This window comes from Bos indicus x Bos taurus, chromosome 2 (genome assembly GCF_003369695.1).
Source record: "Bos indicus x Bos taurus breed Angus x Brahman F1 hybrid chromosome 2, Bos_hybrid_MaternalHap_v2.0, whole genome shotgun sequence".
NCBI lineage: Eukaryota > Metazoa > Chordata > Mammalia > Artiodactyla > Bovidae > Bos > Bos indicus x Bos taurus.
In genome coordinates this window covers 117,360,946-117,387,600 of record NC_040077.1, presented here as the reverse complement: position 1 = coordinate 117,387,600, position 26,655 = coordinate 117,360,946, and the positions used below count along the sequence as shown (strand labels likewise).

Below are 26,655 nucleotides of genomic sequence, written 5' to 3'. Positions count from 1 at the left end.
TTTTGATTTAGGGTTAAGTTCATATTTCTTTTTTTTTTTTTAAGTTCATATTTCTTTTTTGTTCTCTTTCTTTTCCCCACATGACACAGTTTCTCTGAGATTGTCTCAAAACACTGCAAAGCCTGTTGCTTGCTTGCTTCTCCCAGCTGCACTCACTTTAGTGAGTGGTGGAGCCTGTCCCTCACCTTTATTTCTATTAATACTTCCCCTTTAAGAACCATTGTGATACTCGGTTTAGTGCTAGCAGATGGGGGTCCAAAGTGACAGTGTGATGAGTGAATGAAGAGATAAATAATGATAGCCTGGTGCTTTTCTTTTGAAAAAGAGGAAGGATATACCTAGAGAGGTCACCACTAATTGTGATTTCTTAATGTGTGTGTCCAGTCAAGCACATGAAGATTATTTACCATTATTGCAGGTAAACACCTTGAACTTCAGCTCTTTCTCTCTTGTGGCTCCATTGTAATCACGTGGCACCAGCAGTAACAATAACACTCGTGATGGTATCTGCCCCTTGTGGAGTGCCTACTGTGTGTTAAAGCACTGTGTTTGGCACTTGAAGTTGTTCTTCAACAAAACGTAGCAGCGGGGGCCAAGCAGCCTTGCTGCCTGAGTCTTAATCTGTGTGATCACTTTAGTACTTACTGACTTTGGGCAAGTAAACTGAAATTCCCTATGCCTCTCTCTGCAAATAGTTTCATCAGTACCATTTTTCTAGATCTCACTTATATACATGAGTATATGGTACTTGTTTTTCTCTTTCTGACTTACTTCCCTCAGTATAACAGTCTCTAGGTTCATTCACATCACTGCAAATGACATATATACACTGCCATGTGTAAAGCAGATGGCTAGTGGGAAGCTGCTGTAGAGCACAGGGGCTCAGCTTGGTGCCCTGTGCTGACCTCGTGTGATGGGATGGTAAGGGTGGGAGGTGGGAGGGAGGCTCAAGAGGGAAGGATTACATGTGTACATATAGCTGATTCCCATTGTTTACGGCAGAAACTAACACAACGTTGTAAAGCAATTATACTCCAATAAAAGTTCCCTGTGCCTCATTTTTTGCATCTCTAGAGTAAGGGTGGTGGTATTAATGATATCTACCCAATGAGTTGTGATAGGCTTCCCTTGTGGCTCAGCTGGTAAAGAATCCACCTGCAATGCAGGAGACCTGGGTTCAATCCCTGGGTTGGGAAGATCCCCTGGAGAAGGAAAAGGCTATCCACTCCAGTATTCTGGCCTAGAGAATTCCATGAACTGTATAGTCCGTGGGGTCCCAAAGAGATGGACGCAACTGAGCCACTTTCACTTCACAGTGAGTTGTTATAAGAACTAAATTAGTACACAGCACATGTGAAAGTGCTAGTGGCTCAATTGTGTCTGACTTTTTGTGACCCCGTGGACTGTAGTCCTCCAGGCTCCTCTGTCCATGGAATTCTCCAGGCCAGAACACTGGTGTGGGTAACCATTCCCTTCTGCAGGGGATCTTCCTGACCCAGGGATCGAACACAGGTCTTCTGCATTGCAGGTGGATTTGTTATTGTCTGAGCCACTGGGGAAGCCCTATACAGTGCGTAGGAAGTGCCTCGTATAGAGTAAGTGATTAAGATAAAGACCACTATTTATTTCCCACAACTGCTGTACAAGGTGGATTCTGAGGCTCTAGGTCTTGGTGGATCCAGAGTTCAAGCTCAGCTTTGTCTGGTTCTGGAGTCCGTGTTCTCTCTGCTGCACCAAGCTCCTTCTCTGGTCAAGTTCTAGCTTGTGTGACAGCTGCTTGGGTGCAGCTCTGCTTTTTCTCCTGGGACTCCCAACTTCCTCAAGGATGCTGAACTTTTTTTTTCTGTATCTCTGGAGTACCTGTGAGCCAGGTTGAATTCATGAATGAATAAAGGGCTGGAAACAGTGGCAACAGTATAGTTTCATGTGGAAGGAAACTAGCCAAGATGGATTAACCAGTGTTCACTAATGTACCCAGGCGACTCTTACTGGTTAGATCCATTGCAAGCTCAGTGATAGCAGCAGTGAGGCAGGGAATTGAATCTCAACCTTTGGCTTTCGGTGCCCCATTTGTGTATGGTTTAGGGTCACTGAGAGACATGGACAGAGTTCAGATACAGAACTTGGGGACCCTCGTCTCTAACTGTCTTCTTTCCCAGAACCCTTTTCACTCTTCATGGGGTGCCTGTCTTGCACTCCTTCCCCTTGTTCCTTTGAAATTAATTAATTAGCAAATTAATTAAATTAGCTTCATGGGGTCTTCCTTGCCGCGCATGGGCTTTCTCTAGTTGCGGCGATCGGGGGCTACTCTTGGTTATGGTTCATGGGCTTCTCATCGCGGTGGCTTTGGGCCCTAGAGCGTGTAGGCTTTGGGAGTTGCGGCTCCAAGGCTCTAGAGCACAGGCTTAGCAGTTTTGGCTCACAGGGTTGGTTCGTTTCTCCGTGGCATGCAGGATCTTCCGCGGCCAGGGATTGAACCTGTGTCCCCTGCATTGGTAGCTGGGTGCTTAACCACTAGACCATCAGGGAAGTCCTGATGCTAGTGTCTTGGCCTCTCTGGGCCATAGGTCCAGTTAAGGATGCCTGCAGGGTGGGGCTTCCTAAACCTGAACCTCAGCCCATGCTGACTGTATTTTGACTCTTCTCCACAACCTGCCTGCTTTTGTTCACTTTCAGAGTCATGAAGTAGTGCTAGGGTGTTTTGGTCTGGAATTCAGTTATTTGTGGACCAATCTGTTTGTTCTTGGGTTTGGGCTCAGATGGTAAAGAATCTGCCTCCAATGTAGGAGACCTGGGTTCGATCCCTCAGTGGGAAAGATCCCCTACAGAAGGGAATGGCAACCCACTTCAGTATTCTTGCCTGGAGAATTCCACAGAGGATCCTGGCAGGCTGTAGTCCGTGGGATCACAAAGAGTCAGACATGACTGAGTGACTAACACTTTCCCTTGTTCAAAGCTTACTTTCCCACATCAGAAGCAGAATGTCCATATAGTTGTTCTTAAGAGCAACAAAGATCCTTTCCAATAAAAAACAAATAACTTAAAAATAAATGGAATTTCCATTTTTTTCTTGCAACAGATTTTATCCGCTTCAATGTACCTCTCTCTAGACTGTAACTGTTGGAGGAGGCTAGAGGAAAATTTTTGTCTCATTTGGATCAAATACCATGGTACAGTGTTGGGTCTGATTCTGAACTGTTCAGATCTAGGCTCTGACTCCTACCAGCATCTTACAGTGGAGCTCATAGGGAGACCCAGGTCTGAAACAAACTGAACAAATAAAGCTGGGGGAATAATGCTTGTTCATGACCTGGTCAAATTCTGTCTTTGGTTCAATAAATCTTTCCTTGGCTGTTTTCCCAATCTAGTTCTCTTCTCATGTGATCTGATATCATATTGAGAAAAGGCATCTGATGACAGATGTTTAAGCTTCTACTTACATAATATGGGCTTCCTTTGTGGCTCAGCCTGGTAAAGAATCTACCTGCAATGTGGGAGACCTGGGTTCAGTCCCTGGGTTGGGAAGATCTTCTGGAGAATGGAAAGGCTACCCACTCCAGTAGCCTGGCCTGGAGAATTCCATGGACTGTATATTCCATGGGGTCCCAAAGAGTTGGACATGACTGAGCGACTTTGACTTACAAAATATAGCCCTCTTCTGCAGGCATTTTCCCACTGCTCTTCTTTTCAGTTGACCCAATTATATTTGGTTATGCTGTACTCAATATGCCAGCAAATTTGGAAAACTCAGCAGTGGCCACAGGACTGGAAAAGGTCAGTTTTCATTCCGATCCCAAAGAAAGGCAATGCCAAAGAATGCTCAAACTACCGCACAATTGCACTCATCTCACACGCTAGTAAAGTAATGCTCAAAATTCTCCAAGCCAGGCTTCAGCAATATGTGAACCATGAACTTCCAGATGTTCAAGCTGGTTTTATTTATTTTTTATTTTATTTTATTTTTTTAAATTTTATTTTATTTTTAAACTTTACATAATTGTATTAGTTTTACCAAATATCAAAATGAATCCGCCACAGGTATACATGTGTTCCCCATCCTGAACCCTCCTCCCTCCTCCCTCCCCATACCATCCCTCTGGGTCGTCCCAGTGCACTAGCCCCAAGCATCCAGTATCGTGCATCGAACCTGGACTGGCAACTTGTTTCATACATGATATTTTACATGTTTCAATGCCATTCTCCCAAATCTTCCCACCCTCTCCCTCTCCCACAGAGTCCATAAGACTGTTCTATAGAAAAGGCAGAGGAACCAGAGATCAAATTGCCAACATCCGCTGGATCATGGAAAAAGCAAGAGAGTTCCAGAAAAACATCTATTTCTGCTTTATTGACTATGCCAAAGCTTTTGACTGTGTGGATCACAGTAAACTGTGGGAAATTCTGAAAGAGACGGGAATACCAGACCACCTGACCTGCCTCTTGAGAAATCTGTATGCAGGTCAGGAAGCACCAGTTAGAACTGGACATGGAACAACAGACTGGTTCCAAATAGGAAAAGGAGTACGTTAAGGCTGGATATTGTCACCCTGCTTATTTAACTTATATGCAGAGTACATCATGAGAAACGCTGGACTGGAAGAAACACAAGCTGAAATCAAGATTGCTGGGAGAAATATCAATAACCTCAGATATGCAGATGACACCACCCTTATGGCAGAAAGTGAAGAGGAACTCAAAAGCCTCTTGATGAAAGTGAAAGTGGAGAGTGAAAAAGTTGGCTTAAAGCTCAACATTCAGAAAATGAAGATCATGGCATCTGGTCCCATCACTTCATGGGAAATAGATGGGGAAACAGTGGAAATAGTGTCAGACTTTATTTTGGGGGGCTCCAAAATCACTGCAGATGGTGATTGAAGCCATGAAATTAAAAGACGCTTACTCCTTGGAAGAAAAGTTATGCCCAACCTAGACAGCATATTAAAAAGCAGAGATATTACTTTGCCAACAAAGGTCCGTCTAATCAAGGCTATGGTTTTTCCAGTGGTCATGTATGGATGTGAGAGTTGGACTGTGAAGAAGGCTGAGTGCCGAAGAATTGATGCTTTTGAACTGTGGTGTTGGAGAAGACTCTTGAGAGTCCCTTGGACTGCAAGGAGATCCAACCAGTCCATTCTGAAGGAGATCAGCCCTGGGATTTCTTTGGAAGGAATGATGCTATAGCTGAAAGTCCAGTACTTTGGCCACCTCATGCGAAGAGTTGACTCATTGGAAAAGACTCTGATGCTGGGAGGGATTGGGGGCAGGAGGAGAAGGGGACGACAGAGGATGAGGTAGCTGGATGGCATCACTGACTCAATGGACGTGAGTCTGAGTGAACTCCGGGAGTTGGTGATGGACAGGCCTGGAGTGCTGCAATTCATGGGGTCGCAAAGAGTCGGACACGACTGAGTGACTGAACTGAACTGATAATTTCTATGAAGAATTTGCTGTTTTCAGAGTCCCATCCTCATGTTCAGGTCCTAACTAGTCTACACTTAGCAACGCTTCTGGTCACTGTGAGCCAGAGCCTTTCCCTAGGACGACCTGACTCACCACTGGCCACTGTCACTGCACTCAACTCAGACTCTCTTTTCTGTGACAGCCCAGGACTTCGTATAACATTTTATATACTTTTTCATCATTTTTCTTGACTATCAAAGAAATCTATGCTTAGATAAGCTCAAAGAAAAAAGCCCTACAGTTGTATCCTCCAGAGAGATAATTTTAAATTCTAGGCACACATCTTTGAAATCTCCTTTTTATTATACATTTCAGAAAACTGAAATTGGATCTCACTGTGCATTGTCTTTTGTAATGAGTTTCTAAAAAGGAACAGTGTGTGTTCCAAATATTCTTCTGTATTGTTAAATTGTTTTTCTAAAGGGTGGTTATTAATGGCTGTGTTTTATTCCATCATACGATTGTGGCATGATAACTTACTAAAAGACTTAATTATTCACATGCCATTTATTGATTACCTAACTTGTGGCAACTGATCACAAGGGATCCAGGAGTGAACAAGACAGGTGGGGCTCCAGCTCAGGGGCTTATAGGAGAACGGGTGTGAGGATAGGATCTGGGGTCTGATGGGGCTGGGCCCAGGTAATTGGGTGGTTGAGAAGAAGGATGCTTCACCAAGGCTGGGGCCTGAGAGGAAAGTCAGGAAGTGTTCCAAGGATGCTGATGTTTCAGCCAAGACCCAAAGTAGAAGCAGGAGCAAGATGAATCAGTGAGGGCTGTGGGCAAAAGCAAGAGCCTCCCAGGAAGAGGGTCGACAGCCTAGGGCAGGGGAGTGGGAGGGTGATATATTTGAGGAACAAAAGGACATTCTGCAGAGCCGTAACACAGAATGTGATGGAGGGAAGATAAAGGCTAGAGATGTGCTAGGAGCCATGCTAGACATCCTTACATAATATAGCCCCTTTGCCCACTGTTCTTCTTTTAAATCGACCCAATTATATTTGATTGTAATATCTATGAAGAATTTGTCATTTATGGAATCTCTTCCTCATTTCCAACCCCTAACTAGCCTAGACTTAGCAACACTTCCAGTGACTATGAGTGAGGGCCTTAAACTTTTTTTAATTTATTTTATTTTTTTTAGAAGTATACTTGCTTTACAATGTTGTGTTAGTTCCTACTGTGCAAAGAAATGAGTCAACTGTATGTCTACATATATTCTCTCCCTCTTGAACCTCTTACCCCACCCCATTCCACCCACTGAGGTCATCACAGAGCACCGAGCTGAGCTCCCTGTGCTGTACCTCAGGTTCCCACGAGCTATCTATTTTACCCATGGTCGTGTATGTATATGTCAATGCTACTCTTCCAATTAAACACCATAATAAAGTGATTCAATGTCACTCAAGAGTAACTCCATGAATAGTCTTAGCAGGGGAAGGGTAGAACTTCAGTGTTTGGGAAGGATTTAGGGCTTCCCTGGTGGCTCAGTAGGTAAAGAATCTGCCTACAATGCAGGAGACTGCCTGCAAGGTTTGATCCCTGGGTTGAAAAGATCCCCTGGAGAAGGAAATGACAACCCACTCCAGTATTCTTGACTGGAGAATCCTGTGGACAGAGGAACCTGGCAGGCTACAGTCCATGGGGTCACAAAGAGTCGGATACAGCTTAGTGATTAAACTACCACCACCGTGGTGGCTGAAGGGGAAGGAAGGGCCTGGAGGAGGACCAAAATCAGAGAAACCTATTAGGACTCTGTTGCCGTAAGTTAAGTGAGCTGTGCGGTGCTTAGGAGACACAGGGACACAGATGGACTGGCCGTAAGAGGAGGAGGAGGCGGGCCGGGCAGAGCAAGCAGAGCTTTCCTAGGCTTTAGGCACCTTCTTGTATGGAGGTGCACTTGGGTGATGAGCAGCTCTGATGAGAGGGGAGGATGAGACATGAACACGAGGAGCCCAGGGAATAGTCAGATAGGAGTGTGGAATTGTCAAATGAAAAATGACACTGAGCGTGGGAGAGAGAACTGGGCTGGAAAGGTCACTTTGGGAAGTTTCTACTTATAGGTCCTAATTTTCAGCCATGGGTATACGTAAGACCCTCCCCCAACCCCTTCCCCTGCCCTCCGTGCAAGAGCGTGGCCCGGAAGAGAAGCGGGGCCAGGACAGAATGAGGAATGCCAAATTTTAAGGATCCCTGAGAAAATGGAGTCTGCCAAGGGGAGATTTATTCACTTTTTTTTTTTTTTTTTTTTGCTGTGTTTTATCATGTCACCGACAACATCTCATACACATCATCTGTTTCCATGGGCCAGGCTCCTGGGATTGGAACTATTTAAAAGGGCTTACAAGTTGTATTTAATTTTTGCAAACCTGGAAACCTTGTGGTCCAGGTAAAGAGGTGTGACTCGGTGGAAGAAATTCCATTCAAATGAAAAAAAATCCAAGCAATCCTTGTCTTTTATTTGAAGTCTTTGAGAATTCTGCAAGGGTCTAGATTGTATCTAACTCCTAGCGATGCTTTGAAATCTTTTCTTGTTCTACCCCATTTCCTCAGACCACAGCTGCTCTTCTGTATATTCATTCTCCTTACTCTTATCATACATTTGTGATTTTTAATTATTATTATATGTTTCTTAGGAGGACTAGCTAGGTTAGTTGGTAGCCTTTTGTCATCCATACAAGACAATTTTTAGAACATCTCTGAATCCATTAAAAATCTTGATTTTAAAGTAACGAGCAATCCCACTCAAATAGGCTAGCAAAAACAAAGAAGTGTATTGGCTCATGTTACAGATATTCAGGATGAATTCAGGCATGGCTTGATCCAGGGCTTCAGTGTCAGTAAGCCTAAGTTTTTATCTCACCAACAGTCTTATCTATATTGGGTCCACTGTCAAAATGACTGGGCAGAGTCTGTCTTCTCCCAATAAATCAAGAGCCATGAGGCTGACTTGGGATTGTTTTGAATTGAGACATTTGCCCACCCCTGAACCATTGTAGCCATGGTATGGAATGCTTTGGCTGGCCAGACTTTAGACACCAGGTCACCCTTGGATCTGGCATTTGGGGTCCATTCCATCAAAGTGTAAGGTCTGAAAAAAGAGGCATGTTGGTTTATGAAAACAGAAAAATTGGCACATAGTTGTAAAAATAAAGGACAATGAATTTCAGGGGATTAAAAGTAGTAAATAAACACTGTAGCAGTAGACTGCTATCATACCCTGTGCAAAGATGAAATCTGTCTTGGGTGGGAGAAAAAAGGCAATTATGAAACTATAATCTTTGTGACCCCATAGACTGTAGCCCACCAGGCTCCTCTGTCCATGGGATTCTCCAGGCCAGAATACTGGAGTGTGTTGCCTTGGCCTCCTCCAGGGGATCTTCCCAACCCAGGGATCAAACCCACATCTCTTATGTCTCCTCCATTGGCAGGCGAGTTTTTTTTTTACCACTGGTGCCACTTGGGAAGCCAATTGAAACTTGTTATAGTTTATATATTTTCTTCCTCAGGCCTAAATAGAAAGAACACTGTGTCTACCAGCAGAGAAAAAAACTGTATAAAGGAAAGGTGGACCCTCCTTATAGAAATCCTGATGACAGGCCACACCTAGGCCAATTACATTAGCAGCCCCGGAGCTGGGAACCAGGCGCTGGATTTTTAAAAACTCTCCAGGTGGCTCCTTGGCCGCCAGGGTTGAGAGCCACTTGCTTGAAGAGCAGAGCTGCAGAGTTCCCTCAAGGATTAATTTCTTGGAGCAGTCCAAGAAAATTTCTGTAAAGCCTTCTTTGCCAACAGAAACCCTGACATTCACAACAAAGGGGATAATAATAACCCTGGGTCTGGTACGATCTTGACATTGTCAAACCTGGCAACAGGGCTTAGCACCCCTTTGAAGTTCTTTGAATGGAAGTGGAAATTAGGTGTTTCCACTCACAGCCTATTTAAAATTCATGAAAATAAGTGTTATTAAAGAAAAAAAAGATCAAGAAACTGGGGCTAGAAATTCATAGGTCCTTGGAGAGAGACAGATTTATGTTGGATTTCACTTCTGTCAATTATCTGATGGCTTTGGTTACTCCTTGGAAGAAAAGTTACGACCAACCTAGACAGCATAAAAAAGCAGAGACATCACTTTGTCAATAAAGGTCCATCTAGTCAAGGCTATCATTTTTCCAGTAGTCATGTATGGATGTGAGAGTTGGACTATAAAGAAAGCTGAGCACCAAAGAACTGATGCTTTTGAACTGTGGTGTTGGAGAAGACTCTTGAGAGTCCCTTGGACTGTAAGGAGATCTAACCAGTCCATCCTAAAGGAGATCAGTCCTGGGTGTTCATTGGAACAACTGATGTTGAAGCTGAAACTCTAATACTCTGGCCACCTGATGCGAAGAGCTGACTCATTTGAAAAGACCCTGATGCTGGGAAAGATTGAAGGCAGGAGGAGAAGGGGATGACAGGGTGAATGAGATGGTTGGATGGCATCACCAACTCAATGGACATGGGTTTGGGTGGACTCCGGGAGTTGGTGATGGACAGGGAGGCCTGGTGTACTGTGGTTCATGGGGTCGCAAAGAGTTGGACACGACTGAGCGACTGAACTGAACTGAACTTGGTCAAGTTCCTTAACCCTTCTGGGCCTCAGTTTCGTACTGTAATGAGATAATTCTTGTCTTGTGAACTTGCTGGGTACTATATGGAAGGCATTTAAGGACCTATATTTTCATTCCGTTTCTCATTTCTTAGTTCCTGTCTTTGACTTTTTTTTTCCATTTTTCTCCAAACTTAGAATTTCCATAAACTGAGACATCAAGATCCTTCTTACATATGGAAGGCAATCCTCTGACTCTCTTACAGGGAAATTTTCCTCTTTCTCATGTCAGAGAGAATGATTTTGTTATTTGTCCAACATTCCTAGCCTCTTGGGTTTTTCCACGTTCCAGTTGTATGTTGGCTTTAAAAAAAAAAAAAATCTTTTGATCACACCAAGGCATGTAGGATCTTAGTTCCCCCATCAGGGATTGAACTTGTGTCCCTTGCATTGGAATGAAAACTCTTAACCACTGGACTTCCAGGGAAGTTGCTCCAGGTTCCAGTTCTGTCTGGACTCCTATGGAAGCTCCTGGCTTCTCTTTGTGATTCATTCTCAACTTCTGCAGTCCATTTTCCACACAATAGCCAAAGTAATCCTTCTGAAATGGAAAGCCCATGTTTCCAGCCTACGTCTCTCAAACCTCAGGTGATTTCCCATCAGAAATGTGGTCCAGGGCTTACACATCTCTGGCTGCCTCCCCAGCATCATTTCTTGCTACTCTCTTTGCTGGCAGCTTGTTGTTCTTGAAAATGAAAGTGAAAGTCACTCAGTGGTGTCCGACTCTTTGCGACTCCGTGGCCTATATAGTCCATGGAACTCTCCGGGCCAAGAATACTGGAGTGGGTAGCCTTTCCCTTCTCCAGGGGATCTTCCCAACCCAGGTCTCCCACATTGCAGGCAGACAGGCAGATTCTTTACCAGCTGAGCCATGAGGGAAGTCCAAGAATTCTGGAGTGGGTAGCCTATCCCTTCTGCAGCGGATCTTCCAGACCCAGGAATCAAACTTGGGTCTCCTGAATTGCAGGCGGATTCTTTACCAACTGATCTATCAGGAAAGCCCTTAAAATGCACAATTACGAGAATTGTCCTCCGGGGACACCATTCACCTCTGGACACAATGATCTTTGGACATTTGCACCTGCGGGAGCCCTTCCTCCTGGCTTGAAGATGGCTCATGCCCCTTGGTCATTTAGGTTTCACTGACCACACTATTTAATACACCCCCACTCCCCGTTATTCTCTGCCCTTTACCTGCTTCAGTAGTATGTATCAGATGTCTATTTGCTTGTCTTTCTACTTGTTTTCCTCACCAGAATATAAGATTTGAACAGTGCCTGGCACATGGTCTCAATTAGTACAGGTTCGATAAATGAATGCCCAAAGGAAATCATAGAGCTTTCTGACTAAACCTCTAAATTTCCATTGTTAATGGCCAATTATTTTTGCTCATATAATTCATCTACTTTAAAGAAGTTTCATCTCTTCTGCCTTCTCTTTTTTAGGCCAAACTGGGGAAAAGTTGATTTAAGATTCCTCTATTTCCTAATTATTTTTCATTTTCCTGTCTTAGCTCTAAATTTGTCTTTCTGTTCTCCTAAAGAGAAAGTCCTTAAGGTGGTTTTTACTCTCTCAAATGGATTTTCTTAAAAATGAAAAGTCACATTTTATATGTAATTGCTGTGGGCCTTTTACGTCTGATGGCTTTGTAATTGCTTTTCCTAGATATTCCTCGCTCTTCCTCTTTATCTTACATAACTGTCTGCTTTCTGAGAACCAGAACAAATGTGGTCTCAATTAAGTTTTCCACAAACATCAGCAAAAACCTCTTCTCTGGTTCTAATATCATTCCTTGTCCTCCTCCGCCCAGCTGAGACTTGGGCTTTTCTTTGAAGCCCAGCACAAAACCCAACTCTCCCAGGAGGTTTTCCTGGCCTGCTGCACCCTCGTAATAATCCTTTCTTTGGAATCTCTGCCATTCTAGAGCCTGGGCTACACACACTGACCCCATGTTGACAGCCTGGGCCAGTCCCTCCAACCTCACGTTACACTGGAATTGTTCAGTAAAATGTTTGCAGAAAGAAAAAGAAACGACCTCAAGTTGTTCTTGCATCATCCTAGGTATGCCCTCCTGGTCGCTTCAATTAAAGGATACATTTTTGAGAGTCCAAGCTCTTCTTTATTCTTGCTTCCCTTTGCTGCTCATCAAGGCACTTAGATAGAACTTAGATAGAACTACCCCGTCTCCCTTCAGCTTGATTCAGCAATAATTCATTTATACCTCTATCATTAAAAAGGGAATAACCAATCATCTTTTTCATGTTTCCTCACCATAACTCCCCAAACTTAAAACATCGTTATCAATCCTGTTTTGCTAACTACCCTAATGTATAATGTCTGTTAGAGTATGTCCTCTGTCGTTTATCCATTCAGTCGTCTGCCCGTTTATGGCACAGATATTTACAGAGTGGCCACCATGCTGGGTGCTGGGGCTCGAGGGTGAGAGGAATCCCCATGACTCCTCATCCAGAAAGTCCATGGGAGACAGATCATAGTCAGGGAATACACAGATTCAAGGAGGTCCTATGAAGGTGGTGAACAGGCCACAGTGATACAGAATAAGAAAGGCCTATCTAGACTAGGATGATCAGAGAAGACCCGTTTCTTTCACTTTGAAGCTGAGAACCCAAACCTCAGAAGGAACCAACTATGAGGCAGATAGGAGACCAGCAATGTCCAGGCCACAGAGATGGCATGTTGCAAGGCTGTATGTGGTCTTTTGGGGAACCAAAGGAGGCCAGTGTGCTGGCTTCTAGAGAGAGGGGCCAAAGTGGTCAGCTGAGTCCTAGCTTGCAGGGCTTGATGCTTATGGAGGTGAGGTCCAATTGCATTCTAACAGTAACTGGAAGCCATGGTAGTATGTAAATTCTAAGAAAATAATGCTCATTGCTCTTGGGAGAATCGGTGATGGGGAAAGATGAACAGGGAATCTCATCAGAGGGAACCGTTGTAACAGATGAGGAGAGAAGTAATTGTAACTTTGGCTAGGATGGTGGAAGCGTAGATGAAACAAAACGTCCAGGTTCCCAAAGTATTTGGTAGCTCAAATTAATAACCACTGATTGATTCAATACGGGGATTAAGATAGAGAAGGCATCAGGTGTGATTCCCAGGTTTCGGACTTGAACCATCTGCCCAGACAGTGAAATCATGAGTTAAGTTTTAAATGCCTACGCACAGCATTTCTTATATGTAAATTATCTTTACACTCTCAGCAAAAATGCCAGTATTGCTGTATCCATTTTCTCCTTATTAATATTGCAGGAACTTCTGACATCTCGATAGCTTTTTAGATAGAGTGAGTTCATTGTTTTGTAGTTTAAAATCTTCCGGAAATGCTTTCATTCGGTCTTAAATATCTGATTTCCATAACGTGTATATCTCAAGGATGTTGACTTTTTATTTATATAGTAAATGTTGAGCGGGCATATTCATATAAATATTGGCTCAAATACAAAATTTGAAGCAACAGTCCATTATCTAAATCATAGTTTGTTTTTTTTTTTTAAGTATTAGCCCCTCATTCATTAGATTTCTTTGGCAGTTCCATTTTATTTTCTGTACTCCTTAAATCTTCCATCCTTTTCTGAACTTTCTTCTTGTTGCAATGGGCTGTTTTAAATCTCTTGGCTACTGATGTTGCTTCCATGTGTTTGAAATAGAGGTTTTCCTCTGGAGCTATTGCATTTTCCTTCCAACATTTCCTGATGTCCGTCATTGGAGGTTCATATGGCTTGAAATAAACTCTTCCAAATAAGAAATATCACCATCTTCATCATTCTCTCTGCACCTTTTGGTTAACATTATCAAATAACCTTTCATTTTCTACTCTTCAAGTAGGACTGAAAATCCAGATGTACTAGTTCATCAGCATCCACTTAGGACTTACATATTATCCCTCTGTTATAGTAACTTACTGACCTTTCAGTGGCTTCAGAGACATTACTATTATTATTTTTATTACTTATGTTGCAATATTCCACCAAACTGCACTTCACTTGTTCCATATAGAGTTCTTCACGGTTTGGAGTTTGAATGTATCCAGGAAGGTAGTTGAACCCAAGAATGTTAAATTTTGTTTTCCAACATTCTTGCCTTTGCCACCATAACTAATTTGGTTTGCATATTCTGCCAGAGGAATTTTTAGAATCATTTACCTTAAGAGATGACTGATAGGCTGACCAAAGTTCTCAAGGGTTATACTGATAAAAAGAGAAGCTTTCCGAAAAGCTCTCTAAAATAATTACTTTTAGAACTGGTAACAGTATTCAGGGACAGGAGATAGAGTTTAAAGCTCTTTCTATGTAATGTGTGTCTGTGTGTATGTGTAAAGAGAAAGAGGATGGAGGGAGAGGCAGAGGAGAAAATAGAGTGAATGAGAATCTTGGTCCATTTTTAGAATGGTTCTTGGAAAGATGAAATATATTCTGGCTGAGTTTCAGATGATCCAAGGCCATTTCTACCATGTGGTGTAAAGCATCTTTCTACCAGCGTTCTCAGAACTTCCCTGCATTCTGGAAATTCAGTGCAGAGCTTCATTTTACACCTGTCTGCTGTAGCTTTGGGTCACTGACTTCCGTATTTTTATACAGAAAAATCATTTCATATTTTGCCATGTCTGAGTTTGGGATCACTTCCAAAGATACTTATATTTTTATATGTATATTGAATGTACAGTGTTTCTTATCTGGGATGCAGCTTAAAATTTGAAACTAAATTCATGCAATATTCAGGCTTTCTGTGATCAGCATCATGTTTCCAAGCCAGTTTTGATTCAAAATTTTAAAAAGTTATACATTAATGCCCCTATACGATGCAGTGTAGCCAGAACCATAAACTAGCTAACATCTAGCTTTGATCAACACATTGGAAGGTCGGGCTTGCATTGGTTGGCATCATGGCTCTAAATTTGATATTTGGATGATTTTTAAAATATTTGGATGAATATAAAGATGACTTCTAATTTATAAGGAGTTGGTAGGTAAGGTGGTATGAAATAAGTTTACTCCTTAGGATTCAAGTTTTATTTTTATATTTTAAAAAATATCTTGCATGTGATGTTGGAAATACTGACAACTAGTCAGTCTTGGGACATTTCAAATGCCCTGAGTTCAAAAATCATCATTGCTAAGTAGTTTCTGTTTTCTAAAGCTGTTTTAAATTTAAGACTTAAGGACACTGACGGGTCTAACCTGACTCTAATTCCATATGCTAGCATAGCACCTTCAACTTTTCAAGTGCTTTTATGCAAACCCTTACTCGAGGAAGCCTAACATGGAGCTTAAGAGCACAGCTGTGGTTACAGACCTTAGTTTGAACCTTGCTTTTCCTACCTACTGAGTGTCCCTGGGGGACTAGTTCCCTAATATCAAGTCTCTAGGCCTTCTTCTATAAAAGTGGATAATCAGTTCAGTTCAGTTGCTCAGATGTGCCTGACTCTTTGCAGCCCCATAATGGTAGACCCTAATTGAGTTAGTGGTTGTGATAAATAAAAGATAGATACCGATTCCTTAGCATAGTATCTGATATATAAGAACTCAGAAAAAAAAAGAACTCAGTATTTGCTATTACTATTAACACCAGAATTTGTCTCTTTCTCTCTGCTAACACAACTAGAACTACTTGATATATACAGCTGTAGTCTCTTCTATAATCTAATTCTTAACAAATGAGGATGCTAAGACATGCAAGAACTAGCTCTTTGATTGTGCCAATATGGTTTATCAATCAGAATTTGATTTATTGAATTGCAAATAGTAGACACCCAATAATCATGATTTAATTAATGTAGCTTTAAACTAAGTTTTGAAGCCAGTGTAAATCCTCCAAATTTGTCCTGTTTTTCAATATTTTTGGGGTAGTAGGTCCCTTGTGTATTGATATAAATTATAGAGTCACCTTGTTAATTTATTTTTAAAAAGCCATCTGAGATTTTGATTGGTAATTGCAGCGAATCAATTTGCATATTAATAATATCAAGCCTTCCAATTCATGAACATGATCATACACAAGTAAGATTCAAGCTTTGGCTTCCCAGCTCTGAATTCTTTGTGTCATGAAAAAGTCGGAGATGAGGATGCCAGCAGGGTCAGGTTCTAGTGAGGGCTTTCTTCCTCGTTTGCAGATGGCTGCCTCCTTGCTATGTCCTCACATGGCAGAGAAAACTCTGGTGTGTCTTCCTCTTCTTCTTGTTGTTGAGTCAGTCAGTCATATCTGACTCTTTGTGACCCCATGGACTGCAGCACACCAGGCTTCCCTGGCCATCACCAACTCCCAGAGCTTGCTCAGACTCATGTCCATTGAGTTGGTGATGCCATCCAACCATCTCATCCTCTGTCATCCCCTTCTCCTCCCACCTTCAATCTTACCCAGCATCAGGGTCTTTTCCAGTAAGTCAGTTCTTCACATTAGGTGGCCAAAGTATGGGAGTTTCAGCTTTAGCATCCATCCTTCCAATGAATATTCTGGACTGATTTCCTTTAGGATTGACTGGTTGGCTCTTCTTGCAGTACAAGGGACTCTCAAGAGTCTTCTCCAACACCGCAGTTCAAAAGCATCAGTTCTTCAGCCCTCAGCTTTCTTTATAGTCCAACTCTCACATCCATACACTGCTGGAAAAACCATAGCTTTGACTAGATGGATGTTTGTTGACAAAGTAATGTCTCTGCCTTTTAATATGCTGTCTAGGTTGGTCATAGCTTTTCTTCCAAGGAGCAAGTGTCTTTTAATTTCATGGCTGCAGTCACCATCTACAGTGATTTTGGAGCCCAAGAAAATAAAGTCTCTCACTGTTTCCATTGTTTCCCCATCTATTTGCTGTGAAGTGATGGAACTGGATCCCATGATCTTAGTTTTGTAAATGTTGAGTTTTGAACCAACTTTTTCACTTTCCTCTTTCACTTTCATCAAGAGGCTCTTTAGTTCTTCTCTGCCTTCTGCCATAAGGGTGATTACACCTTCTTCTTGTTACAGGGCCCCTAATCCCATCATGGGGCTCCACCCTTATCTAATCCTAATGATTTTCCAAGGCCCCACCTCCTCATGTCATCACATTGTGGGGATAAGGCTTCAGTATATTAATTTTGAGGGGACCTAAGCATTTGGCCTATAACAAATGGCATTTTGAAAATTGGCTCAGCACTTAATCTGTGAATCAGTTCCTTTTCTAACGTTCATTGGATTTCCCAGGTGGCACTAATGGTAAAGAACTCACCTGCCAATATAGGGGACATAAGAGAGGATCCTGGGTTGGGAAGATCCCCTGGAGGAGGAAATGGCAACCCTCTCCAGTATTCTTGCCTGGACAATCCCATGGTAAGGGGAGCCTGGTGGGCCACAGTCCATGAGGTCGCAAAGAGTCATACATGACTGAAGCAACTTAGCATGTAGTGTTCATTAATGATCTTGTAAGCCAGGGAAATTATTCCATAATTGCCCTAAATCACATACATTTCCATCAAGTGTATTGAGATACAGCTTGAATTCATTTTTGCTTTGTCATCATCCTTTATAACAGAATGACATTTTAGATTACATTATCTTTCTTTCAGACTAGGATAATATGTTAAAAGGATCTTCTGTCTTCAATATTTCCTGAGGTATATTAAGATCCTCTGAAAGTATAAAACATTATGCATTCTCATCTTGTTTTTATATTTTCTTGAACTGGTAAGAAAAAGGAAAAGAAATTATTATTTATTTATAATAATAAAATGAAGGATTCCTGATTCAATAGCAGTGAATCTTTTAGATATTCAACGAACATTTATTGATCCTTTTTTTAGTTAAATTTTCTTCTAGTACATAATCAATTCCTCCTTTTTTGAAAAATATTTTTTTCAATGTGGACCATTTTAAAGTCTTTACTGAATTTTTTACAATATTGCTTCTGTTTTATGTTTTGGTTTTCTGACCAAGAGGCACATGGGATTATATCTCCCTGACCAGGGATCGAACTGGCACCCTCTGTATTGGAAGGCAAAGTCTCAACCACTGGACCACCAGGGAAGTCCCTCAATTGTCTTTTAAGTCTTTTTACATAAAGCAAACAAAACAAAGGCCTCCCTCTGGCTTCCATTCCTATTTAGATCCTGTTTAGATACAGTGCTGTGTCTCCTGTTCCTGTGTCAATCAGCTTTTGCGGCATAACAAACCACCTCAAAACTTAGTGGTTAAGACAACAATTATTTATTTAGCTCATGATGATTGTGGGGTTGGCAGTTTGGGCTGGATTTCAGAGGGCCACAGGCTGGCTAACTGGTCTGGGGTGGCTTCACTGGGCTGGATGCTTTGCTCCATGGGGTCTCCTGTCCTCTAGTGGGGTGGTCTGGGCCAGCCCACCTGGCTTTTAGACAGGGTTCAGTGACATTTCAGGCAGCTCTCCTTTCGATGTTCACTTTTCTGATCTTTTCTCATAGCTCAGTTGGTAAAGTATCCACTTGCAATGCAGGAGACCCCAGTTCGATTCCTGGGTCAGGAAGATCCCCTGGAGAAGAGATAGGCTACCCACTCCAGTATTCTTGGGCATTTCTTGTGGCTCAACTGGTAAAGAATCCACCTGCAGTACGGGATTCGATCTGGGTTCGATCCCTGGGTTGGGAAGATCCCTGGAGTATGGAAGGGCTACCCACTCCAGTATTCTGGCCTGGAGAATTCCATGGACCGTATAGTCCATGAAGTCGCAAAGAGTCGGACACGACTGAGTGACTTTCACTTTCACTTTCTTTTCTTAAAATTTATCCATCCGTTTGTCTATCCATCCATCTGTCCCTCTGCTTGTCTTTTCTTCCCCTGGGAATCATAAGCTTCCCCTGGGAATCTCTTCCTGTATTTTCCATTGCAGTTGGTAATAATCCACATTGTTCTCATCTGGAAAACCTGGGAATCACATAATTTTGTGATTATGTGACACATCCACAGTTGAGCATCATTTCCACTCTCGCCCAGCCGCTTCATTCTTTCTGGAGCTGAGCATATTGGACACTTCTGACCTGGGGGGGAGGGGGGCTCATCTTCTGGTGTCGTTTCTTGTTGCCTGTTCATGGGGTTCTCGTGACAAGAATACTGGAGAGGTTTGTCACTGCTTCCTCCAGTGGACCACGTTTTGTCAGAATTCTTCACTATAACCTGTGCATCTTGGGTGGCCCTGCATGGCACGACTCATAGCTTCATTGCATTATGCAAGCCCCTTTGGCATGACAAGGTTATGATCCATGAAGGGGATTATAATTTTAGCTGCTTCTTATTGAACACTACTTATCAGTCATCATACCAAATGTTTGTGTAGGTTTTTGCATTTAAGCTTCATAAAAACCATATGCTATAGGCATTGCTGTCTCCATTCCATGAAACAGATGAGGGTGATTAAGTCCTTGCTCACAGTCCCAGTTTAGTGGGCAGAGATGGTTTTTGAATCCAATTTCTTTTGACTCCAAAGCCTGTGCTTAACATTTTGTCAGACTGAGAAACCCATATACAGGACCCAGAGAAATGACTTATCAACATTGTAAAATTGTAAGGGTTCACACAAGAATCTGGATTTCAAATACTCCTTGAAAATTCAGAAGGTATGGTAAATGGTCTAACATTCCAATGGCAGCTGTTGGCTTCAGGGGGATCGTGGCCACCCTGTTTGGAAGGCCATGCCTTCTGTAGTTAGCCACTGTCCCTGCCATTCCCCACTGCTTTATAACTGGCCCACTTCCTTCATCAACACAGTCTGCCGGACTCCTGCTGGCATTTGAATTTTTGACTATTGTTGCATTGTGTCCTTAGGCCCTGCCCACCCTTCAGTTCTTCCACCATCAATTGGTCTCTGGCTTGACAGTGTTATGTTATTGTAAAATCTTTGTCTAGTCTGTCTCACTAGCTTGGTAGACTTGAACAGGATGCTTCACATTTCTGGGTCACCATTTTCTCTTTTTAAAAATAAGGCTATTAATAGTTCTTGCATCATGCAGTTACCCCAGGGTTAAGTGAACTACTGCATGTGAAGGCTTAGAAGTGTCTGGTACGTCTCAGCCATGAGTGGATGTCAGTTGTGACTGTTATTTTTACCATTTTTCATTCATTCAGCACTGGAATGGAAACTGTTCTAGAAATTTTGCTATTATCATTTTAGAACCCACAACAACTTGATGAAGAAAATAATTTCAGCCTTGTTCTTGGGGTAGAAAATGAGAGAGGTCAGGACTACCTTCGTTGTTGAATTTTCCATATGATGCATATTTAAGTATATTCTTTTCGTTCAGAATAAAATGGAATGTATCTCACGAAGAATGGAGTTACATTCCACTTTTGGCTGCAGAGGGGCTCTTTGGAGAATTCAAGTGTTATCAATACCGATCATGTGGTACACTTTTAGTATGATATTTAAAATTTAAAAGCTATAGGGAAGTTTATAAAATGTTGAATAGCAATGGAAGTTTTTTGAATTTTCTATTTTTGTAGAGAAAAATTTCAAGTTGATACTGCCAATTTATGAGTGATGGTTTAAAGTGTGGAAACTAATTTTGTTTGGTTTATATATTCACTGTGTCCTTAACAACAAAGGTTGCCAATATTGCTGAGTGTTCTGTGTGAAGATGGTTAATATAAATTTAAATCTAGATAAGAAAAGTGAAATAGAATATTGAAATAAAAACTGTATATGAGTAAAGTTATTTAAATTTGTTTCTAAAACTGAATAGTCTTCACTTTATTTCCAAACTGCTCTTAAAATATTAGAAGAATAGGTTTTACTCAAGTATTATTAAAGACCTACTTGGACACACAGACCTACAGATTCACATAAACATAATTAAAAAAAGGTTTTTAATTGAAGTAGAGTTGATTTACAATGTCATGTTATTTTCTGGTGTACAGAAAAGTGATTTAGTTGTATATTTTCGGATTCTATTTTAGTTCACTACAAGATATTTAATATGTTCCCTGTGCTATATAGTAAAAGGATATGTAATTTTTTTTAATTGAGAAATACTGAAACACACAGCATAAAAATCATATGCCCAAGAAATACATTTAAAATGAAAAAAAGTTAAAGGTTAATTGAAGTACAATTTACGTGTCATAAATTTCATTCATTTTTAAAGTACAATTCAGTGCTTTTTAGTAAATATACAGAGTTGTGCAGCTATCACCACAATCTGCAATCCATTAGAGCATTTACATCAACCTCAATAGCCTCCTCATGCCATCTGCTGTCAGCCCCTCTTCCCACCCCAGCCCGAGGCAACCACTCATCTACTTTATATAGAGATTTATTTTACCTGTAGATTTATTTTGTCTGGACATTCCTTATAAATGAGATTATACAACAGATGGTGTTTTGTATCTAGCTTCTTTCACTTAACGTATGTCCTTTAGGTTCATCCACATTGGCACAGGGCTTCCCAGGTGGCTCAGTGATAAAGAACCTGCCTGCCAATGCAGGAGACACAGGTTCGATCCCTGGAAGATCCCCTGGAGAAGGAAATGGCAACCCACAGGATTCTTGCCTAGGAAATCCCATGGGCAGAGGAGCCTGGTGGGCTACAGTCCATGGGGTCGCAGAGTCAGACAGGACTTAGCGACTAACCAACAATGATGTTGGCACACGCGGCAGAACATTTATTTCCTCTTTGTTGCATAATAGTGTTCCATTGTATGCATACACCCAGTTTGTTTTTCCATTGCAATGACCAAATTGTTAAAAATTATATATTCAAGAAACTGCTAACAGTGGGTTATTCTAGAGAAAGGAGTGAGGAACAAAGGAATAAAGGTGGGAAATGATATTTTTCACATTTCCTGTTTTATATGGATTTAAGGTTTTAAATTCAGGATTATTCTTCATCTATTAAAACAAAGTAAGGAACATCTTCCTCCAGCAATGTGTATTAAATAAGAGATGAAATCTCTCCACTGATCCCAGTCCCAGCTTCCTAAAATCAATCACCATTAATTTATTTTTGCCATCTTTCTACTTTGTACATACATAGATATACATATCATGTTGGCCAGAAAAGTTTGTTCGGGTTTTCCAGAGGGTGTTACCCATCAAATGAACTTTTCAGCCAACCCAGTGTATCTATCTCCCTGTATCTCACTGCTGCTGCTGCTGCTAAGTCGCGTCAGCCGTGTTCGACTCTGTGCGACCCCATAGACAGCCTCCCACCAGGCTCCTCCGTCCCTGGGATTCTCCAGGCAAGAACACTGGAGTGGGCTGCCATTGCCTTCTCCAATGCATGAAAGTGAAAAGTGAAAATGAAGTCGCTCAGTCATATCCGACTCTTCGAGACCCCATGGACTGCAGCCTTCCAGGCTCCTCCGTCCATGGGATTTTCCAGGCAAGAGTACTGGAGTGGGTTGCCATTGCTACACCTAAGCAATCATACATTTTATATTTCCACCAAAATGGAAATACCTTGGTTACCAAAGCAAAGAAAACCCGCCTGGTTGGGTGGTGCGGTATTCATCAGTTGACGATGAAGCAGAGTTCTGAACAGCAGCCCGAGTTTCTCGGTGATTAAGTGGAATGTGATGTTTCTTTTTACCCCTCCGCCCTTCTGCATCTTTCCGCAGGCTACCTGGGCTCCACCTGCGAGGAGAAGGTGGACCCGTGCGCCTCGGCGCCCTGCCAGAACAACGGGACCTGCTATGCTGATGGGCTGCACTTCGGCTGCAGCTGCAGTGCGGGTTTCACGGGCCCAGCGTGTGCGCAGCTCGTGGACTTCTGTGCGCTCAGCCCCTGCGCCCACGGCACGTGCCGCAGTGTGGGCACCAGCTACAAGTGCCTCTGTGACCCAGGTGGGTACCATGGCCGGGCTGGGAAGTCCTCTCCTTCCTTCCCCAATCTTTAACTTTTCTTTTGCATCTGAGCACAGGTTGGCCCGCTGCAGGGGTTTGCTTGTCCATCCAAGTGGACCCCACTTGTGTGAGTGTGTGTGTGTGTGTGTGTATATGTGTGTGTGTGTGTGTGTGTCTTCAGTCGCTTCAGTTGTGTCTGACTCTTTGCAGCCATGTGGGCTGTAGCCCACCAGGCTCCTCTGTCCATGGGATTCTCCAGGCAAGAATACTGGAGTGGGCCGCCCTGCCCTCTTCCAGGGGATCTTCCCAACCCAGGAATCCAGCCCTCATCTTTTAAGTCCCCTGCACTGGCAGGCAGATTCTTTACCACTAATGCTGCCTGAGAACTATAACACCCTTTCTTTTTAAACTCCCTTTAGGCAGGCTTTGAAAAATACCCTTTCCTCTTTTCATGAGCATTCCACAGTCATTATAGAAAAGAAGAAATATAAGTCAGCAAAATGAAGAAAATGAAAACCAGGCTTAATCTTTTTGTTGTTGTTTAGCCCCTAAGTCATGTCCGACTCTTTTTGAGACCCCGTGGACTGATAATAGCTTAATTATTTTGGACAATTGACTATAGGTCACTTCAGAGCCTTTCCTGCATTATATATCTTTTATTACTGGGTTCTGAGGTTAATGGAATGTTTTTCATTTTCACATGCACACAAAGCAGAATGCAGTCCATTCAGCATTTTATCATCATTTAAAATTCTTACTTGGGGCACAGTTCATGTTAGAGGACTTTTTTGGCTTCCTGTGTAAACGTTCACAAGTTCCATCATTTATTTTCCGGATGTCTTCTGCATTTGTATTGCTGATTGTCAACTGTGAAAGTTTTGAGACTGAGAAGTCGGAGTAGTTACTAGTGAAAGTTTGTGTCCGCACGGCTCTGAAAAGAACGCACACCGGCAGCTCTGTCTTTCCTCTGATTTATATTCTCCCCACGTCTGCATCCTTGCACGAGCTGGCTCTTTAGAATGCTTCCCAGCCCAGTGATCCCTGTCCCACTTCTCTGGCCCATGTACATGGCCGACAAGTCCCCTGGTTGGCTCCACTCCTGGTTCTGCTATGCAGTGCCCTCTGCCTGGAGTGCCTGCTCCCGTGTCACCACATCTCGCCTGCAAACTTCCCCTTCTGAGGTTGAATCAGCTTTCCTTCAAGTTCCCACAGTCACCCACAGTATTCCTTTCTTGGTATTTGAAGCTCTATATTAAGTATCCTTGTATGTTTTTATTAACATATATATGTGGAATCTATAGAGTGCTTCCCTGATGGGTAAAGAATCTGCTTGCAATGTAGGAGACACAGGATACATGGGTTTGATACCTGGTTCAGGAAGATCCCCTGGAGTTAGGAAATAACAACGCTCTCCAGTATTCTTGCCTGGAAAATTCCATGGACTGAGAAGCCTGGTGAGCTACAGTCCATGGGGTTGCTAAAGAGTCAGACACAACTGAGCAACTAAGTAGACAGGCAGGCATATGTAGAATCTAGAAAAATGGTAGAGATGAACCTATTTCCAGGGCAGGAATAGAGACTTGGATGTAGAGGATGGACATGTAGACACAGCAAGGGACAGAAGAGTGGTAAGAGCTGAGAGCTTAGGATTGACATATATACACGTGTTTAGTTGTTAAGTTGAGTCCGACTCTTTGTGACCCCATATAATGTAGCCCACCAGGCTTCTGTGTCCATGGGATTTCCTAGGCAAGAATACTGGGGTGGGTTGCTGTTTCCTTCTCCGGGGATCTTCTTGACCCCGGGATCGAACCCATCTGTGTCTCCTCCATTGGCAGACTGGTTCTTTACCACTGATCCACCATGGAAGTCCCGTATACACACTACTATGTGTAAAATAGATAGCTGGTGGGAACCTGCTGTGCAGCACAGATGGCTCAGTCTGGTGCTCTGTGATGACCTAGAGGAGTGGGATAGAGGAAGGGAGGTCCAAGAGGGAGGAGATACGTGTCTACTGGTAGCTGCTTCTCTTCACTGTACAGCAGAAACTAACAACATTGTAAAGCAATTATACGCCAACAAAAAAGGCAAAAACCAAACCAAAACAAACAAAAATTATCCTTGGATGTGTTTCTCTCCTCTCTTAGGGATGGGAGTAGAATGAAGTGTGTTTTTTAGTATCTTTTGTCTAACAACAAGGTACGATTTAGTGAGCTTAGTCTTGCTCGGTCCTGAGCTGGGTGCTTTACGTCTCTGGTCCTTTTATGTTCCCTCCCTGCCGGATGGATGTGGTGGAAGTGTGCTTCCACCAAGGTATGAAATGCCTTATTCCTGATTTAGTCACGTGTCGGTGGCCATTCACCCCCCCAGAGGCTGAGTCCCGGTTCCAGCCCAGGTGCCCCGGTTCCCCTGTGCTATGCCTGGTCTGGAACTTTCCAGGGGCACAGCTCCTACTCATCCATCACCTAAGGAGCGAGTAGGAAATACAATTGAGCCTTTGAAGGGTATTGAAAAGCCTCTTTCATGTAGACTTCTACTTCTCTGGTTTTCTAAACAGTCATGGGATTGATGTTTTGCCAAGGGCCCCAATCCTCTAAAATGTAGAGGGAATGGACCTGGTTAGTCTGCCTGGTAACTGCGTGAGTAGGATTTTCCAGACAAACAGAAGAGAGAGAGGGAGAGACAGAAAAAGAAACCATTGCTCAATTTTAAGGAGCTGACTCATGCAGTTGTGAGGACTGGCAAGTTCAAAATGTGGTACAAGCTGGCAGGTTGTCAACTTAGGCAGGATTTCTATGTTACACTTTTGAGCTCAAATTCCTCCTGCCTCAGCAAACCTCAGTCTGCTCCTAAGACTTTCAACTGATTGGATGAAGTCCACCCACTTTCTGGGAGGGTAATGATTTACTCAAAGCCTACTGTTGTAAATACTCATTTTATCTAAAGAATACCTTCACAAGAACATCTAGCCTAATGTCTGACCAGACATTTGGGTCCTGTGGCTTAGCTGAGCTGACACGTGAAGTGAACTATCCCAGTAACATTTTTGGGGTTTTTCATAAACCTCGTGGGCTTCCCTGGTGCTGCAGTGGTAAGGCATCCACCTACAGTGCAGGAGATCCAGATTTGATCCTTGAGAAGTGGCAACCCACTCCAGTATTCTTGCCTCAGAAATCCCATGGACAGAGGCACCCAGCAGGCTACAGTCCATGGGGTTGCAAAGAGTCAGACACCACTTGGTGACTAAACAGCAAAACAATGTGAGCCTCGTGGTAAAGGCGTTTCTGTAGTCTATATATGACGGGGACACTTTTCTGTGTGTATACTCGTCCTCCCCTATCAGAGCCATGTGGAGGTGGGAGCCGCTTCCTCTTGGGGGCCAGTGTTCTTCCGTGTGCCTGGCAGGCACATGCCATGGTACCTTCAAGGTGAAGGAGGAGGTGTGCAGCGCAGTGCCCTTACCTGTTTGGAACATGGGGCCCCGGGAGCGTTGGTGTTTGCAGATGAAGAAAGCTTCATCTATCCTTCTCATGTCACGACTCAGGAGCCCACTGCTCCCAACACAGGGGGTAGTGATAATTCCCCGGGCCAGGATCCAGAGAAGAACCTCAGAGCATCCTCCACACAAGTCTCCCAAGAGTCCCCATTTCTTCTGTGAGCTCCACGGAGAAAATCACACGTCACAGGACCAGAAGGCGGTTTAGTTTCTCCTCCCGTTCTCCTCTGACTTCTGTTCTCAAACATACTCACCTTACCCTCAT

At 42.8% G+C, this 26,655-nt stretch overlaps 1 protein-coding gene across 2 annotated transcripts in view; it reads left to right on the top strand.

Annotated features, from left to right (window-relative positions):
• Nucleotides 1-26,655, top strand: part of DNER (delta/notch like EGF repeat containing) — a 392,187-nt gene that overhangs the window by 272,553 nt on the left and 92,979 nt on the right. The window contains exon 8 of one of the 2 annotated variants that reach the window (XM_027515361.1): nt 22,670-22,894. The exons of the other annotated variant lie outside the window; for it this stretch is intronic. Within the exon in view, the coding sequence (XP_027371162.1) occupies nt 22,670-22,894 (225 nt within the window). The remainder of the gene's footprint in view (nt 1-22,669; nt 22,895-26,655) is intronic. 2 annotated transcript variants of the gene reach the window in all.